Here is an 18083-nt window from a genome sequence, read left to right as displayed (position 1 = left end):
AATGAGCTTTCAGTATACTATAAAAAACCATAAACAGTCGACGAAATAAATCACAGCCACCTTATTATATAGTTGGCTTCTATCCCCGGTATTGTTTGGCGGTTTTCGAACGACCTCTAGCAGATTAATCCTACATAATTGTCGCTCATGTGGTGACATCTTTCAGAAAAAACCCGAAACATTTAAATTTCGAATTTGAAAAGAAAACATTCACGAACCTGTTCGATCCATTTGACACTACACATTACACATATATAAAATAATTGTTATTGTCCTTTTCAATGACAAAAAGATGCGGACCATCAATCACGTCGCCTGTCGCAGATCGCACAAATAACAACAAAAGTATCCATTTTATTGCTACCTACGGGGAAAATCCATTAATAACAATACTCGTTCTGTTGCTCTCTCTTTATTGACTCCACTCCGTCATTAGCCGGACAAAGAGGTTCCAAAGGACGGGACAGGTTTCAATTCGGAAATTGTTATTCGGAAAAGTAGGTACACAGAACGGAAGACAGACGCAAACAGAAGGAGAAATGGGTTTGTTTACGATTACGGAGGATATTCAAGTCGAACGGTGATAACGGATGCTTAAATATTGAATTACATCGTTTGGTGTTTTAATCCTTTTCTGCGAACCCTAGTAAAATGAACCAACTGCCAGGAATTTGACTTAGTCAACAGTAGCGTAAAGGCACTTATTTGTTGCAAAGCTTAGGCAACCCACAATACCTGATAATCGCCATGTTTAATTCGCCTTCGCCAAAATTACGAATACTTACATTTACATCGCATTATTGTATTTGATATTTGAAACTTTTAACGATACCTTTCCATCGCATGGAAAATAAACATTTGAAAACTCTGCATTCGCTATCAGCATCCGAGCTCGCCCCACATTTCCCTATATTAAAGTTACTTTAGACCGGTTTTCCATTTCAAGAGTCGCAGATGTGGAAATTCCCGTTTCATATACGAATAAAATACATTCGCTTATGCGCTATTTTGTCGTGTCATAAAGGATCCCATATTTGTCGGCTGAGTGTGTGATGCATTATGTCAAAAAACGTGACACATTCAGGACGAAATGGTCATCAAACGAAAACAAATTGTCAGCAATTTTGTTACGTATTTGAAAGTTGATGATTGTTCTGTTGGTCAGACAACGTGGCAGGTCAATTCTGGCTTAGGTGCCGAAAAATGTCGGCCATTTTGTGACGTAAGACAAACGTCTCGAGCTGAGCAAAACATGGCGGATCAGTCGGACGCCGCGTTGAAGGCAGAAAAAAGTCGACCATTATGATGTGCGCAAGTTCAATTTTTAAATTGAGCACAACATGGCGGACAAACTCCATTTTGCTTTTACCAAACAGACCATAAAAACGCCGAAAGCGATCAATCGTTATCTGAACAGATAGACGCCAAAACGATTTGTATTTAATAATCATAGACGCAAATGCATTGAAATCAGGCAAACAGCTCAATTGCATACGCCTAAATTATGCAACCCGAACTTCATGGAATATTTAGAATGTTTTAGGTCGAGGCAAATTCATATTTCTGTGACAGGCTGACATTTCCTTTGAGCGTTTCGATCACGCGACGTTGCCTCGGAACTATCGATGATACAAAAAGCCTCAATTGATGGGACCCGTACCCTCTAGTTAGGGGTTGTTGTCTTATAATTTAGTGTGCCTCGAGTCAAATGTTCATCGATGGGGGTTGGCTGAAACAAAAGCTTGAAGAGGGCTATGAGATAGTTTCTTTAAGATAGTCGTCGATGTCATTGCCATTGGGGACAGGAGACATATCGAATATTGGCATGGAAGTATGGCCGTGCCAACTGGAGGGGAGACAGAGGAAGAAACAAATATATAATTCGGAATATTGACGTTGACAATTCCAGACGAAAATTGGCGTGAGACAATGATTGCTTTTAATTAATTTAATTAATTTGACCAAGTTTCTAAATCAATGGCTCGGGTTTCTACTTCAATACAGAAGTGTCTGTTTAATCAGCGTCCAGAGCCGGACAAAGTGCTATAAATTGTTTGATGTATATCGTAATGGTAGAAAATGATTCTGGCCGGCTCGTTATCGAAATAGAGCATCGTGTTAGTTCGATATATCGATTGTAATATCGTACAAATTAGTGGGATTAGTCCTGGAAATGTCTTAAGCCCGGATTTGGTTCCAAGATTAATATGCTTCCCAGACAACTTCAAGCAGTCCATAATTATTAAGTTTGGATTGATTATATTAATTAAAAAATAATTAAAGTTAATGTTGACATGATGTGTCTAATTTACTTAACATGAAAAATGCCATCTTGATATGTCCGAATAATCATATTGCGAATCCGGACCTTCAAAAAAATGCGCACTAATTGCGACAAAACGACCGACTTGTCCCATAATATTAATTAACTTATCTTGAGCACTTTCGAACGGCCGAATTTATTATTGAATATGTATTAAAAAAAAAAACTTAAATAAGAAAAATGGCCGATTCGTGGCAGTTAAAGCACGATTGTGCCATTCGTTATTGGCTGCCCATTACCTGTTTAACATTTAAAGTAAAATATATGCTGGTTTCGCTTCGTCTGAATAGATTTACTGGATACTTCCCTGACATTTTCATTTTAGTTTAAACACTTTAACTGTGCAAAATTGATTCAAACTCAAAATGGCCGCCAAAATAACAAAAGTGGCATATGTCATGGGCCATTTTGGTGCACTTGGCCAGTTCCAAGATTCAAAATGGCGATGAGGAGTGTTTTTCACAAAACCTTAAAATAACCCATATTTTCAAAAAACAATAATTTTTGTTTGTTTTTATTTCTAACAAGGAAATTGAAACTGTTTCTGATTACCTCTGATCCATAAAGAATGAAGTAGTAATTAGTAAAAAATAGGTAAAAAATAGCTCAATTGTCTACAGTGTTCCATTCAGCTCTACAAGGCGATAACGCGCTTCCATTATGAATTTTAACAATTTTTAAGATCAGCTTTTCAATTAATCTTTTCCGAAATAAACCTGGCTTGTTTTCAAACGTCGGGAACGCCCCTCATCTGGCGGCGCGACCTTAATTATTATTGTTTGCATAGTTGCCTATCATTTGAAATTTGTATTTAAGAGAGTTCTTGTTTCCAGATTTTTCCGTATGCCGTCAAACAATGCACGCCAGTCAAACGCCCCGTTTCGCTTCGTCCAAACAACCGTCGCATCGCAACCAATCACAGAGCACCGGCCTAATTTTTCCGAGACATTTTACTAGAGACGTTTTCTATGTCGATATGCTAAATCGTCCGTTTCTTTCTCACTTCTAGTTGTTCCTGATGCGTCCCCGTCTCACTGGGTAAGTTTTCTAGTTTTTATGTGTAAACTTAGAGTTTTAGTGCCTAAATCCAGAAAACTCATCTCGTTTTAATTTTAACCACTAAACGTCGGTAAACTGAATTCAGGCCTTTAGGCCGTCGTTATAATATGTAATTGTAGGAAAACGGCCCGATATGAAAACCATAAGTCGCTTCATAAACACACTCCCAGTAATAGTCTGAAATTAACCCTGAGTTTCGTCTCGGAATGCGTTCCTACGACACACGTAATTGCTATTTCGGGACGTCTCTGGAGCGAATTTACAGTTTATAACACTCGACGTGATTTATGCTAACAATTCTTTTATTTATATCACTCCCCAGGCCCCGCCCTCCTAATTGGCTCCGCCCATAATCTGCTAAGTCACGCCCCCACAAGAGTAGATCTATATGAATAACTTCCGTATCTCAACGAGAAGAGAAAAATCTAATGCCCCAACACGATCGCATTAACCGTGTCAACATATATCGACCTAAAACCCTTTATACATGCCCTTCGCCCATAAATTCTTCGTGTCCCACTGCCTGAACGTTCCGAAAGATTGCCTTCGGCCCGACTCGACATCTAATTTCGCCTTGAACTATGTGCCGTCTCCTCTCTCTTGCCCCGGATCTCGCAACCGGGAAAATGGGGCTCTATTTACGTGTCAAATGCACTTCCCATTTGCAGTCACATGGGGCTAGGTTGAGGACTTCGTCGATGACCATCAATCAAGCTTAGATATGGAAAGAGAGGTTTTAATCTAAAGTGTTGAAGTTTGCATTGGCCAGTCCTCAAACAAAATTAGTGGGCCACCTGGAGATTAGCAGAAGAGGTTTAGGAGTGACACATGTCAGTTCATCAACTGTTTGATTTATCAGAGTGCAGTAGACGTTGACAGAAGCTATTAAGGACGCGACGAAAGATGCACATTTAGAATTACTGGAATTAGTTGGAGAAGGCATTGTCGTGTCTTTGGAGAAATAGGCAGAGTTGGTAGGCAAAGTTAGGACAGATATATTCATCGGTCCAAAGTTTAGAAGATATGGAAGAGATCTCTTACGGATGTGATTACTACGTGACTCAACTAATACTGGTAACTAATATTAGTTGGGAAAGCGTGGTTATCTTTGTAGAGCTGATGGCAGCTATTGGACGAATTTGCGAGGGTGTCTATAATATTGTACTTAGTGACGATAAATATTAAATTAGAAGGCGCGGCTTAACTCTGCTACCAGTTGTGGTTCATTGGTTGCAATGGCGTAGTAGGTGTGCACATTTAAAATGTCTGCAATTCATTGAAAAGGCGTGACGATATTTCTGAGGTCTAGGCGTGGTCTATAAACAACTACAAACGTTCTTATTGGCGCTTTCCCATCTCATTCATTTCAACACTTTTATGGCAGGTACAAGAGAAGCAATTTTTCACTCACTTATTACGATTCTCTCCCCGTGAAAACTTCCCTTTTTAATATTTTAAAAGCTCGACAAAACTGTGGGAGCTCTCGTAACGAACTCCATTGTTCCCGTGTGTCTCTGATGAAGTCGACAAAACGACATAGCAAAACATCGCGCAACAATGCGGTTCCACAATAAAGAAGAGAGCCGTGTTTTATTGTGCGAATGTACGGGCGTATGAATATGCGGTTGTTGTCTACTCACATAGACTGAGAAGGAAAAATGCTGCTTTGCTCCCTCGCTGGAATGCTGGAAATTCCTACGGGGAATTAAAGAGGGCTTCGGGAAGTCTATTTTAATGAATGGAAAGGTCTGCGTTAGTAACGATTTCACCAGGTCTGGTAAATTTTGCTCGGTATCAGTCTCAATTGGTCTTTTGTGAGGTAGCAGTGTCAGGTTTATTTATGGAGCCATCTAATGAAAATAACACCGATAGTGTTGCTCAGCTCGCGTAAATTTGATATTTGAAGCCTTGTAAGCGATTTAATTTTCCACTATCTACTTCACCTTGTCCGCGTGATTTCACAAATTCAGAATCCACAATCAATATGACACATATCGCACATGCAACGTTATCAATTATGCTCGATAAAATAATTATATCCAATTTTTACAAACTGATTTCGCAACAATTTGGAAGCGATGCTCGAAAAGCACTCATCCCTTTGAAACTCGACTCAAAAGGCGCCAATAATTACGGTCGAAAGCGGGCACTAAATCCTCCATAGCGGTCCAAATCCTCCGAAATATGGCCGGAACGTTTCCAAATATATGATGAAAGGGGAACGTATGTAACATGCAATTTTAATCAGAACCCGAATTTGCTACTGGCCTTTTGAATGACCCTATCAGCCTCAAAAGTCGTTATTACACAATGTATTGTGCCGCGCTATTTCCCGATCTCTGCTTTCTAGTATCGATCTAATATCGAAAGTGAATCGATATTTCTTGCCCATATTTAGATTTATTGTGACGGATGACGTCATGAGGCATGCACTAAAACCAAATTTGTGGCGTGCTTAATAGTTTTCACGCATTGTGACATCATTGTCATAATCACAAAGCGACGTCATCGTGGGAATAGAAAAATAAATAATGAAGGTCGTGTGTTTATACAAATTTGGCCGCGTTAGAGCGTTCCGGTTAAATGTTTACTGGAAAAGTGTCAGTTTGAGTGCGGGTTTTGAGCTGTTTTGCATATAAATTACATTAAGGCTCCTGGGGTGGAATTTTAAGCGCCGGGAGGCACTTTTCTGTATAATGAAATTCGAGTGCGTGAAATTGATTGAATAAAAATATGGCCGCATTTTTGGAAAAAATTGGAGCTTTAGCCACGAGGGTTTTGGAGGGAAATCCCTTCCATCATGGAGATGTAAGTTATGTCGGGAATTGGGCAAACGAGTGTTTTATAGGTTTATTAATGGTTCGAGTGGCTATCGTAATTTTGCTTTGATGGAACATTAAAGCAGTCTAAGACAAGCAGTTATTCGGAAACCACAACATAAAGTGATGGAGATTATTTGAGTGTCTGTAATGGCAAAACGATAGGTGTTTTGAGGCGAAGTGATTAATCGCCTATAGTTTAGTGGAACATCAATTCTTCATTGAGCAGGATTTGTTCCCATGCGAGTGGAAGGCTAATAACTTCCCAGGATGATGAACAAAATCTTCGATTTCGAGGCGAAGTTTCAGCCGAAATTGACAATCGAAGTCCACTGCACAATAACAAATTATTCACACCTGTCCAAACAGGAATGTTTACGCTCATAGCGAAGCATACAACCTGAACGGCGCCATTCCAGGCATCGGCAAACATTAATTTGCGCGCCCTTCACATATAAATCTGCATCCAACTTGCGCGAAACAGAACTTTTAACCGTTTATCCAGCGTAGAAAATCTTTTCTCTTGATCTGTAATTTCGTAATGGATCTACTCCAACCGGACTAGCTCTGTGTTGTGAGATAACCATTGTCAAAATTATATCAGAGGCGCCATCTTGGGGAATCCGCCATATTGCAAATAACTGCGCGGCTCTTTCAAGAGGAACAATTAAAAGCGTGGCGTTTTTGTGAATTTCATATTTTTACGTTGGAATTTTATTGATTGCTTAACGCGTAAGGCTAGTTAGTCGGGAAAAGAGTCAGGTTATTTATTTAATGAATTTGTAATCTATGCTCGTAGTAAACCTAACACATACACATAACCCTGTACACGCGATTTGTCACATGTCCTATCATTGTTGTCGGCAGCCATTTCTCACAAATTTCCTTTTTTTCGCGCGTCCAGGTGTCTCTGTCCAATTATCACGCGTCCAAATTCGCGGGTCTTTGCGTCAGATCTGGAAGCGTCCAAGGTTATAGACTTCGCGGTCATTTCAAAACGTTGATAAGCAAGTTCGTCATCTTCTTAACTTGTCCGCCATCTTCAGACGATTTTATGGTTCATTTTAAGACATTGCTAATTCCAGACATGCACTAAACATACAAAAATAGAAATTCTTCTCGATTTAACGGCGGTTTTTGCGTGCTGCCCTCAGTGGAAGTTCGTATAATATGGCGATTTGTATCATATATACGATAGCGGTGGGTGCAGTAAACTTTGAGGTGGCCTTTTAGGCGTCACGCCATATTTGTTTATGTTTTATTTTTAACAGGATTTTGAGAGTATTTAGAGTGATGTGGGTCAAGAGTACAGACCAAGATTAATCGACTACAAAGCGTCCAAGACAGCGACTTAAAAGAAATATCCACATGTCCAGGCAATTCGGCCCTAAGTCTCTGGAATTTACTCCCCATTTAGAGAAAATGAAACGAAAAAGTTTTCTGCTTGTAGAGATTTATATCGTGTCGTAAATCGTAAATAAAATTTTAGAAAAAAGCATGAAGGTTCGATGAAATGGCGATTTTCCTCCTCTGAACTAAGGAACGATTAATGACGTGTTTTCAAAACGCCTCATTCTTCCTACACCTTGAAGGCTTCGTTTTTCTCTGGTTTCAATTCTCCACATTATCAATTATAGGCAAAACTCGAACTTTTTCCTCTTCTTCGATTGTGCTGTTGAATGGCCAAATCTATCGATCTCAGGCCGTAAATTTAATTGGAAACCTTCGGGCGATTTTATTAAGGGAGTTAAACAATAAATAGAGCCAATGCGGATGTTAATGAACAACACAGAGAGCCTCTTTAATCGATTTTCTGCTTTGTTAATTACCATTCTCTCCGGTTTTTCGTTACAGACCGATTTCCATACAATCACTTTAATTAAAATACGCCCTCATTTTCCTCGGCTCACGTGTTTCCATATTTCCAATAATGAGTCTTCAAAAACTCAACTGAAACACTCCAGTTGAGGAGCATCGACATCTAGCGGATTGTATTTTCCACTGGACTTGAGATCGATCAATCAAACGTACAACTCCAGTGTTTCGATAGTTCTGGGTTTATCGATTTGGTTGTGCCCGGGCCTTGAAAGGACATTATCGATAATAGGGTTTGTAGTTCTGCTGCTAGGTGTCATTGACTGCTTCGGGATTATCATCATAATGGAATTTTTAAATCTACGTTTAAAGTTGGCCAAGTTTTTAAATATTGATCAGCTCGGCTTCTTCACGTGGCCAATTATGGGGATGATTAATAATTCGAAACTGACCTAAGTCGACAATTGGAGTTGGGAAAGTCATGGGAAGCGGTATGTCGCTTTTATAATAGCGTTTTTGCATCGATATCGATTTTGAAACACTTTGGCCTGTTCGAACTAACTTAAACTGAAATTTTCCAGTTTATTACAGGCGTTTAAAAATCAGAGTAGTATGAAATACGAGGTGTCTCAAAAAAATATGTACGAAAAGATGTTGGGTTCTGTGCGGGCGAAAATAGGGCACTGTGCCCGTTGCTCAGAGAAAGCCTCCTTCCCTGCATATACAGTGGGCAGATGCTAATCCTCGAACAAGGCAATGATGATGATGATACGTAATTTCAATTAGGCGATTGTAGATTGAGTGAAGGGAGTTTTAGCATATTTTCGTTGTACAAACACTGATAGATTTTATTGGGATAACACATTGAATAAACGAAAATCGTTAAATTAATTAAACTTCCTTAATTGATATTTTCATGTAAAGTTTTTCTTTTTTATTCACTTCGAGGATATTGATGCTCAAATCACCAGGGTTTAAATGCTTTTATTTTAGTTTAGGGAATGTTTTGATCCCGTTTACCCGACATTGTTTTGAATTTTTTTTGGGTATTAATTCTCAAACAGATTTTCGCAACATGCTCGCAAAAGATTGTAACTTGCCAGCAGCAAAAAATTGCGAATAAATTTCTTAAGCACTTACTGAAATGATAAGCTAATCTTGCATTAAGTTTAAACATCGATAAGACGTATAAAATAAACACTTTCATCAAGCGAATTCCTTTGAGTTTTGTGAAACAATAATGCAAAATTAGAGATAACTCATTATTAATCATCTGAGCATTCTCTTACTAAAACTCACAAATTCCCATTAAGACACTTACAAACCAAAATTACATCATCAATTCGCCTTATTACTCAACCGCTCTTTGCATTGATTAACAAAACTCAGAACCTCCTTCTTCCTCTTTCTTAAATCTTCAGTGCTGGCTCCCACAGCGGTCAAAGCTAAACTAAGCATGATTAATCTGTTGTTGATCTCGTAAAATCTCAAATTGCGCCCCTCTCCACCGATAAAATACCCGATTTCGTAATCGATTTTGTAGGCCTGTTCCTCAATATCATCGATCTTCTGGAGGCACTCGACGATGGCCGGATCTATTGCGTCCAGAGTTTCAGTGCTTTGAGTTACCTGAGTTTCTGACATTAGGGTTAGGGTGTGTGGGATGTTGGCCATACTGTTTCTTCTCATTGCTTTGGAAAATAAACGTTTAGTTTATTGATGTTTGATATGATGTAGTGGAGTACCTTCAGTAACTATGCTACACCTCCGCTGCAACTCACTGCCCCTCCTCTCAGTCATTATGTTCTCAACACTATAAGCACCTCTAAAACTAGAACTGTCTTCGTGTATGTCCATCAAAAGGGACGCTTTGCGCAACTTAGTGAACTTCGAGGGCTTGGCCTCCTCCAATGGTCCACCGGCGATACAGTAAAACTCATTCACAAATAATATTTTGTCGTTGTTGTGATAGCTGGTGATGTTGGTGAGGTCCTCAACGTCTGTTCGTATGTTCGCCCTGATCTTGAAAATGCCACTGAGTACACTACAGCACAGATATAGTGACAAAACAGTGATTACGATGATAAGAGCGATGAGAACGAGCCACCAAAGGAGTGAATCCATTGCACCGCCAACTAGGGTTGGCAGTTGTTGGTACTTTGAGGAGTTGCGACCAATCAGGTGACCGGTTTAAAAAGGAGGGCACCATATAAGTTTTATTATCTTATGTTGTAATAATTAATTAGGTACTTGGATTTCGCACTATATTTGTTGGTTTTAAGTTTTCATTACATTGAGATGCTTGACAAATATTTCAAAGCAGATTTAGATTGGTGTGTAATAAGGTATGTACAAATGAATGGGGACTCAATTAGGTTGCATGGTATCTCCCTCGATGGTAAAACTGACGATTTATAGATTTTCATAGTTACCGATCTATCAAGGATAATTATTTACTTATCAAAAGGATTATACACTTATTCTCACATCAAATAATTTTGATAAGCATTTCTATTGAATGATGTTATAGGTATCGCATTAGTGCCTGGGAATTTAAAAGAGAATTAACATAACGACACTCGGCTTTTTATTTCCATTTCTTTGAGGACCATAAAATTCTCATTAGCCCAAATGGATGTCCGAATTACTGTGGGGATTTTAGAGACAATATCCACTCGCCTAGAATATAATTATTGACTCTTTCCACCCACCGTATAAGCACACGTCGTACCACCCCATCATGCTTCAGTTTCTTTCGCTCTTTAATTTTCCAAAGTTCAACGCGGAAATATCAAATATCTCCTCAGCGTTGCCTCTTGTGACATTCGTTCAATGGAGGTAGATAATTATCGACAAACTGGCCTCGTCTTCTTGTAATTTTCCAATTATCGAAATTGATGCAATCCTGTAATTCCTTTGAACAAAAAGTTTGAATGAGGTATCTAACGTAGACAATTTCTAATTTTGGTAGTGAAGTCTTGATTTTTTTTTTTATGTATCAGCATACTGCCTTCTTTATAAAACGTCCCTCTAAACAGGAAAATTTCGTCGGCGTAAACTTTTCTTTCAGTTTATAGTTTCTTTCTCCTCATCCAGAATCCTACATATCACATTTCCTCTGGTTTATCTTTCCAGGTAAACTTCCATGTCGGTCACAACCGCTTATTCATCTCCAAAAAAGCGCCGCTATCAGTCAATCTCCGCGCTCACAAAAACCATCCCCCAACTCCCATTTCATCTATACGTGTATGTGTGCCATCATGCAATCCACCTGTAGATATCGGAAAAACTGATTCGCGACCGTTCGGCCAAGTCCGGGACGCCTCGGACGGCCCTTCGGCACCGGGAATGCCTGTGAAAATTCAGTCGGAAACGGGGCTCGGACGGCTGAAAAACAACCCCCCGCACTTTCCTGGTTATTTTTTGCCATATTTTCTCTCGCCCTAAGTTTGTCCGCAGTAGTTTTCCGGGTTTTTCGTTCGTGACGTAGAGGAAACCCGATTTTCACTTGTTGCCCGTTTTTGTGTTCATGTGTGGTGTGGGTTCGGTTTTAGTGGCAGAAACGGGGAATTTGTTGGGAAAAATGAAGGTTTGAGAGAAATCAAAAACGACCAAAGCCTAAAGAACAGAGACATTCTTTTAAGTTTTTTTTTTTTTTATAGCGAAAAGCCAATGCAAAGTTGTAGATAAAATTAGAGTGAAAGCTGCAACAGGTCTTGTTAGAAAGCTACTTTGCACAGCCTTATGTAGGTTTGAACTTGAAATATTCCTTGCTCTTAAAGTACTGTAAGGAACAACTACTTTATTTCAACATTGTCTACATTGTCTAATTGGGAAGCAAACGCCGGATAAGGGTTTCATAAGGGATAAATTTTCGACCGATGTAACAAATTTTACCGATGAGAATTGTTAGGGGATGTATCATCGTTGATTACATTGTCTACTCTTTTCGAATCCCGAAGAAAAGACGGCAAAAGAGAGTTTTTCCAAAACATTAAAAATCATTATCATTCTTTCAACAACACCCACATTCTCGGCAGCGTTTACATTGTGTACTGTATTTGTCATTATTTAACCTCTCGCGAATATTCGAAAACTTCGCGAATACACATTTTATAGTCACAACCTCCAAATTGGAGGTTACACCTCGCTACTGTTTACCATTTTCTAGGCCATTTAGAACCCAAAATGAAAGAGCAGAATTTCCCAAAATAACGATCTATTATTTTTCACATAATTCATGCCGATACTATTTACGCGGTTATATGAATTGATTACGTCATTAGAAACTCAAGTTTAAAAATCTCAGCTAAATCCATCAGAAACTGCGATTAATCGAGGCAGACAAACAAAATAAACAGATCCCGAGTTTCGCTCGATGATGGACGATTAAAAATGTAGCTTCTCGATTGTAACAGCTTACTTAGCTGAGCGGAGCTACGGCAGCAATCGAAATAAGCAACAAGTATCAGATATTGCTCTCCTCATTTGATTAATCGTTCAATTTACCAGGCTTATTGGAAACGAAGCGATGACGATGGAAGCTAAATTACCCCACTTTACTTCTGTTTAAGGTGGAATTTGCAAATTTACCTCACTGGGGTGGTAGAGGTGAAATAAAGTGTTCACAAAAATAGTGGAAACGGCACATTTTCAGGCATTTTTAAGAACTCGTATTTCAGACACGCCGATTTCGCGACTAAAAAAATTCTGAAAGGCCGTTTTTTCTAGAATCGTTGACAGACATTAAAGAAACGTGCTATGCAAAATCATTAGTTTGCAACACATAGCTATGGTCATCACAAAACTGTCATTCTAATGTCAATTTTTTAATTTTTACTTTCATTTATTTATCCTGTATCTAAGAAATACCTCATCTCATTTAAACAAAATAATTTTGTCTAAGAGATCATTTCTAGCAGAATCAGTGCCGTAGACTGACTTAAAATAGAAACATATTTTCAACATTTCACGAAATCAAAAACAAAAAATGCAACACACAACAATTAAATGGGCGACTATTTTTCTCAGTAGTTTACATCGGAACTACCGATTTTTATCGATAAATGAAGGAAGTAAAAACGAATTAATTTCCTTTTAGGGAAATTGAGGAAATCGTGTTTCCATCGAATTTTACTACGCAATTTTGATTGGATTGGAGAGCAACGAAATCGCTGACAAGACAAATTTTACGTTGGTCATTTTGTTGGTCTCCTGATAGACACTTGCAGGAGTGGGAGTTGCCACACAGAAGTCCTTCATCTCTGAATTATGTTGTTAGGGCATAAATGTATAGAATCAAAACCTTGCCATAACCCATAATTTTGAATTATAATTGCACGGAACCGTATTGATTAACGAGGTTAACTTCATAACTTTAGTTCTGATAAACGCTATTTTAGGAATATAAATCATTTGTGTCGAAAGGCAGCATACATACTTTAATACGTAATTAATTTCTCTTGTGATTGCACATTGTTAATAGATCCCTGTACAGACTTGTAGATCATGTGGACAATATCGATGTTATGCTTGCGAAAAACCGTAACCAACTCTCAGGAAAATTAACCCGATTTAACCAAAAGTACCCTCTTTAGAATCTCCTCATTTCATATGCAAGTCACCACTTATTTTACATGCCTAAAAGCTATCAGACCCGATACGAAGTTCCGCACAAAAGTTTTCGTCCTTAAAAGCTCGTTTTTTGATTAATGCTCCTGGTGCTAAAGTAGCCTCGGATGTCTCCACCGTGCGCCTAAATCGAGTAGGAGCTAATCGTTGTTTGAGTTGGTCCCCATCCAACCTCCAAACATATTCAATTACACCCTCAATGAGCCCGTGACGTCAGACACCTTTCGTTGAAATGACGTCATAAATTTTAGAGGAGCTCGCACGTATGTTGCTCCTTTGCCCATTTGTATTTATCAGTCGGAGGGCTCTTGAAGTTAGCAGCGGGGCACCTCTTTATTAAGGCACTTGTGAAAATTTGATTGCCCCACTTTGCAAGGATGGGGGTTAAGTGGATTTAATCTCGGGGCGTGCTTTTTTTACTCCCAGACGTCAACCCATTTGAGTCGCTAGTAAACGAGAGGGAATAGTTTTATATCGTAGTTTATGTTTATTAACTCCCTTAAGCAGTTTTTGAATCAAATTAAAAGCGGCTTACGCTCAAGTAAAGCTAATAGAGTAAATAGAACTACATGAGTAATAGGTTGAGGCTTCACAAATCTATATCACACATGTGAAAACCCCTATTTTATTTTAGCATTTAGGAGTGTTTGAATTTTGTGGTAGGTGGCGTTTAGATCGTTAATTTAGTAAACATGATTAATTATGGTTGTTGCTTTTAAAATGTTACAAAAACGTATTTTGTAAGTGCTTTTGAATGTCTTACACTAATAATTGATCGTATAAATGGCAATGGAAACCTTCCGAGCTTTGTACAGTAAATTTAAATTCATTTTCATTTTATGTTTACGTTTTTCTCGATATAACCTCAAAGTTAGATATAAAATTTGCAGTACCCTTTCGACACTCTTAGGACGTTTTGCCAGTGATTTTAGAATCGTTAAAGAATAAAGTAAAATGTAACGTTGAATTCTGGCCCTTTTACATGAATATTAAAGGTTTTATATGTGAATATCCGTTGGTGTCCTATATTGTATCGCTGCTCCGGTCTTCAGTAACAATAGCATTCAATATTATTCAACTGCCACAATCTAACTATTCTCTGAGAACCAGGTAGAACTCATAAATTAACCACGGACTATAGGGGCAAAATCGGGGGCGTTTTCCGGGTAATTTATGAATTTAGATCTGCAGAATGGCGCATTAATGCGATTTTAGTGGTATTTATCGCTAATTTCATTATTATTGCAAATTTAGAGGTCAAAAAACACGTCATTACTACATTGGCAACAGCGTTGTTATTGTTGTCCAGTTGCTTTGGCAAATATACAGTCAAAGCCTGCTGCAATGAGTGCCGCTAATTTTGTAAATTTTACGTAAAGCTTTGCGCGTTTAAAATGCACACTTATCAGTAAAATAGCACCAAGACTAACCTGAAATTTTGAGAAAAATCATCTCCAAAAGTAGCAGGATCTCTCTTGGTCCTCTTCCTAGCGACACGCTCACCAAAACGATACAATTTGATCAGGAAAGTTTCTGCTTTAACCTAATTAAACTGCACTTGATTACGCACTAAATATTCCACTTTACTTCATCGCAAATGTCCACTATTGAAAAGTTTATTTCCCGAAAAATCACGAAAATTTAACGGAAAGGTAAGCGAAGTTGCTTGCCGACATGACAATTGGGAAAAATGGCGCCAGCACGGTGGGATGTTCAAATGTTTTTTACGGCCGTCTGGATGGTATTCACTGTCTTTATTTTATAAAGAATGTTTGACAAACATGGAAGATGCAAAGAAGAATAAAGGTTCGGAGTACACCGATCTTAAATGAGTTACGTGATTAGTTCATTTTTGGTTGGGAGATTACGTTCCTGACTATTATCCACGAATTGTTTGTTTGGAAAAACCGCCCAAACCTTTGAAATTCTGCGTGCATAAATCGGCTTTTCCTTAGAAAAATCGTGAAAGGTCCATTTTCCGAAAAATCACTGAGAACTGAAGAAAAAGCCTCGGCGGGTAGGGGTGTGCGAATTTTATTACAGCAGTCAGATATTTTTTCTAAAAAACATCAGTAATGTCTTCGTCTGTTTCTATTTCCCACATAATATTTAACAAAACCATAGGACACTCTGGATCTCCATACAGAGCTCGATAGAAGATCAGATTACATCGTTTTCCCACATTTTACTTACACTTACAAAATCATTTCAAATAAAAATAAGCCCCACTCTTCTTTCCAGACGGTCCCCCACTATGAAACTCCTCCACCGCCTCCTAGGCACTCGCTCCGACGTTGCCAAATCGGTATACATATCCAAAAGCACCGACATTTTCACCAATCTCGCCCTTGAGGATTGGCTGTACACCAACCGCGATTTCTCTCACCACCACTTGCTGATGCTTTGGCGCAATGGACCCTGTGTTGTGATTGGTCGCCACCAAAACCCTTGGTTGGAGAGCAATTTTGCGGCGTTGCCGCTAATAGGGGCCAAATTAGCTAGGCGCAACAGCGGTGGGGGTACTGTTTATCACGACTTGGAGAACTTAAATTTGACTTTTTTCACTGGGAGAGGGCAGTACTGTCGGAAAAAGAATTTGGAGGTGATTGCGAGGTAGGAGAAGATGTTTGAGATGGGAGATTGCCTTGATTGAAGTGTGGTGATATTTGCAGAGCTTTGAAGGGGGCGTTTGGGGTTGAGGCGGAGATCAACAAAAGGGAAGATTTGTGCATTGACAACTCAAAAATCTCAGGGACGGCTTCAAAGTTGGGACGCACCAATGCTTATCACCACTGCACTCTTTTGGTGAATGCCAATAAAGACCATATGAGCTTGGCTTTGAGGAACATTCTGGGGAAGAGGGTGAAAACTAATGCCTCACTGTCTGTAAGGTCAAAAATCAAGAATTTAAAGGAAGATTGTGATGTCGATGTCTCAGTGGATTTAGTCATGGATGCCGTTATATCTGTTTACTTGAAGTCTAGCCATATTGGGGTTGAATTTGTGGACCCCACGGATGAGGGTTTGTTCCCAGGGGTGGGAAAAATTACAGAAACTTTTATGAGTGATCAGTGGCGATTTCATCGAACCCCTAATTTTACTATTTTCCGAGATTTGTTTGGTGCGGCTAGCGCCTTCTTGACTGTAGAAAAGGGCCGGGGCCGGGATTGTGGTTTGGAAAGTGAGGGGGTGCAATGGAGCGTTCAAAAGGAGAATCTACTGCAATTAGAAGGATTGTTCGCGAACTTTATAGATCGGGCTTTCAGTAAGGAGTTGCTGGACGAGTTCGATATGGTAGTTTCAGAGTTGAAAAGCTGCGAAAACTGCAGAAGTTTGATTTCAGTTAGATGAACAAATTGTGTAATTTATCGTATAGGTGTTTTTGCGTGCCGGGGGTAAAAGCAGGCTGAGCCAGGGGTTGGAGGCGCAATTTGCGCGAATGCTAAAGGGCAGTAGGTCAAACAGTGGGGTATTGACAAATTTTGATTCCTTATTTCCGGCCCCGATGGCGGGATTTATTGGATTCGACCCTTCTAGAGCGGAAAAATGAGGCCGTATAATTATGTCGGTAACGAAGGGAAAATATCCAAAAACGCATTCTAATCACGTCTGTTTTAATGCCTTCTTTAACTGCACGTGTTCCGAAGTAAATTTTACCGAATAAAGTCCACTGTTTTTGTTTCCAACTTCCTGTAGGGTAATTTGCCAATTTCCCGGCTGTTAACAACATCGTTATCCCGCACTATTGTTAGTGCGTTTAAAGAAGAATGGAAAATTACAAGCGGGCTGACGAGCGCAGTCAAACAAAGCTCAAAAGACGACAATTTAATCCCGTTCTAGGCCAAGCTCCACCATTTCGTTTGGACAATACGTCTGAAACTTCCACAAAAGAAAACGTTTCTTTTTAGATATCGCCCGTAACAAGTCCGTATGTGAGTCTCAATACGAAAAATTTTACTAACGGGGAGGATTTTTGGCTCTTTTGCGATCAACGACCAGAGAGAGATTAAGAAAAATCTCTTGTGGGTTTTTGTCATTTGTTTTTCGTTTGAAGTACCGTAAAGCGTCTGATATTATTTGATGTATTTGTTCAGTTATCTACATTGTCTACATTATCTAGATACGCCATTCTCAACTTCTAAAACGTACTGGACGCTACTGTTTTCGTGTAAAATTTCGACAATGGGTCTGCCACTGAAATTCTTGAACGCCCCTCGATATTTACGCAATTTTTTCCTAAACTTCAACACCCTGTATTTCGGAACTGAAACGATCCCGGGTGTACATTTGTACGACCCTTCCCTTGTTTTTATCCCAAGCAATATTCCCGTACTTTTTACTTGAATTGCCGAGTATTTAGGAAACACCCTGTACATTTAACTTTCCTTCCCCGCTCTGCCGGACTGAAAGTCGTTAGAGAATCTTATACAAGTTTA

At 39.1% G+C, this 18083-nt stretch overlaps 3 protein-coding genes across 4 annotated transcripts in view; 2 read left to right on the top strand and 1 right to left on the bottom strand.

Annotated features, from left to right (window-relative positions):
* The window catches only part of LOC136419977 (uncharacterized), a 31569-nt gene that overhangs the window by 1046 nt on the left and 12440 nt on the right, over window positions 1-18083 (top strand). The window contains exon 2 of one of the 2 annotated variants that reach the window (XM_066406630.1): window positions 3157-3361. The gene's annotated coding sequence lies outside the window, so the exon portion shown is untranslated. Of the gene's footprint in view, window positions 1-3156; window positions 3362-11375; window positions 11606-18083 lie in introns of those variants that run through there. The other variant, XM_066406715.1, reaches the window with a different exon arrangement.
* LOC136409143 (uncharacterized) lies at window positions 8865-10169 on the bottom strand. Its single transcript, XM_066390474.1, has 2 exons — window positions 9762-10169; window positions 8865-9707 (listed from the first exon to the last, which is right to left on the bottom strand). Exons 1-2 carry the CDS (start codon window positions 10138-10140, stop codon window positions 9355-9357), a joined length of 732 nt encoding a protein of 243 aa, XP_066246571.1. The 5' UTR covers window positions 10141-10169; the 3' UTR covers window positions 8865-9354.
* On the top strand, window positions 14315-17546 carry LOC136411978 (lipoyl amidotransferase LIPT1, mitochondrial-like). Its single transcript, XM_066394809.1, has 3 exons — window positions 14315-14387; window positions 15889-16260; window positions 16320-17546. The coding sequence occupies exons 1-3, from the start codon at window positions 14350-14352 to the stop codon at window positions 16996-16998; spliced, it is 1089 nt and encodes a 362-aa protein (XP_066250906.1). The 5' UTR covers window positions 14315-14349; the 3' UTR covers window positions 16999-17546.

Source organism: Euwallacea similis, chromosome 1 (genome assembly GCF_039881205.1).
Source record: "Euwallacea similis isolate ESF13 chromosome 1, ESF131.1, whole genome shotgun sequence".
Classification (NCBI taxonomy): Eukaryota; Metazoa; Arthropoda; class Insecta; order Coleoptera; family Curculionidae; genus Euwallacea; species Euwallacea similis.
The sequence above is the reverse complement of the archived record's forward strand: the minus strand, read 5'-3'. Positions and strand labels throughout refer to the sequence as shown.

Coding starts and splice junctions, on each gene's coding strand:
- LOC136409143 (XM_066390474.1), bottom strand. CDS start 10,140: ATGGATTCACTCCTTTGGTGGCTCGTTCTCATCGCTCTTATCATCGTA. Junction 9,708..9,761: donor GTGTAGCATAGTTACTGAAG/GTACTCCACTAC, acceptor TATTTTCCAAAG/CAATGAGAAGAAACAGTATG.
- LOC136411978 (XM_066394809.1), top strand. CDS start 14,350: ATGGTTGTTGCTTTTAAAATGTTACAAAAACGTATTTT. Junction 14,388..15,888: donor ATGTTACAAAAACGTATTTT/GTAAGTGCTTTT, acceptor TCTTCTTTCCAG/ACGGTCCCCCACTATGAAAC. Junction 16,261..16,319: donor AATTTGGAGGTGATTGCGAG/GTAGGAGAAGAT, acceptor TGATATTTGCAG/AGCTTTGAAGGGGGCGTTTG.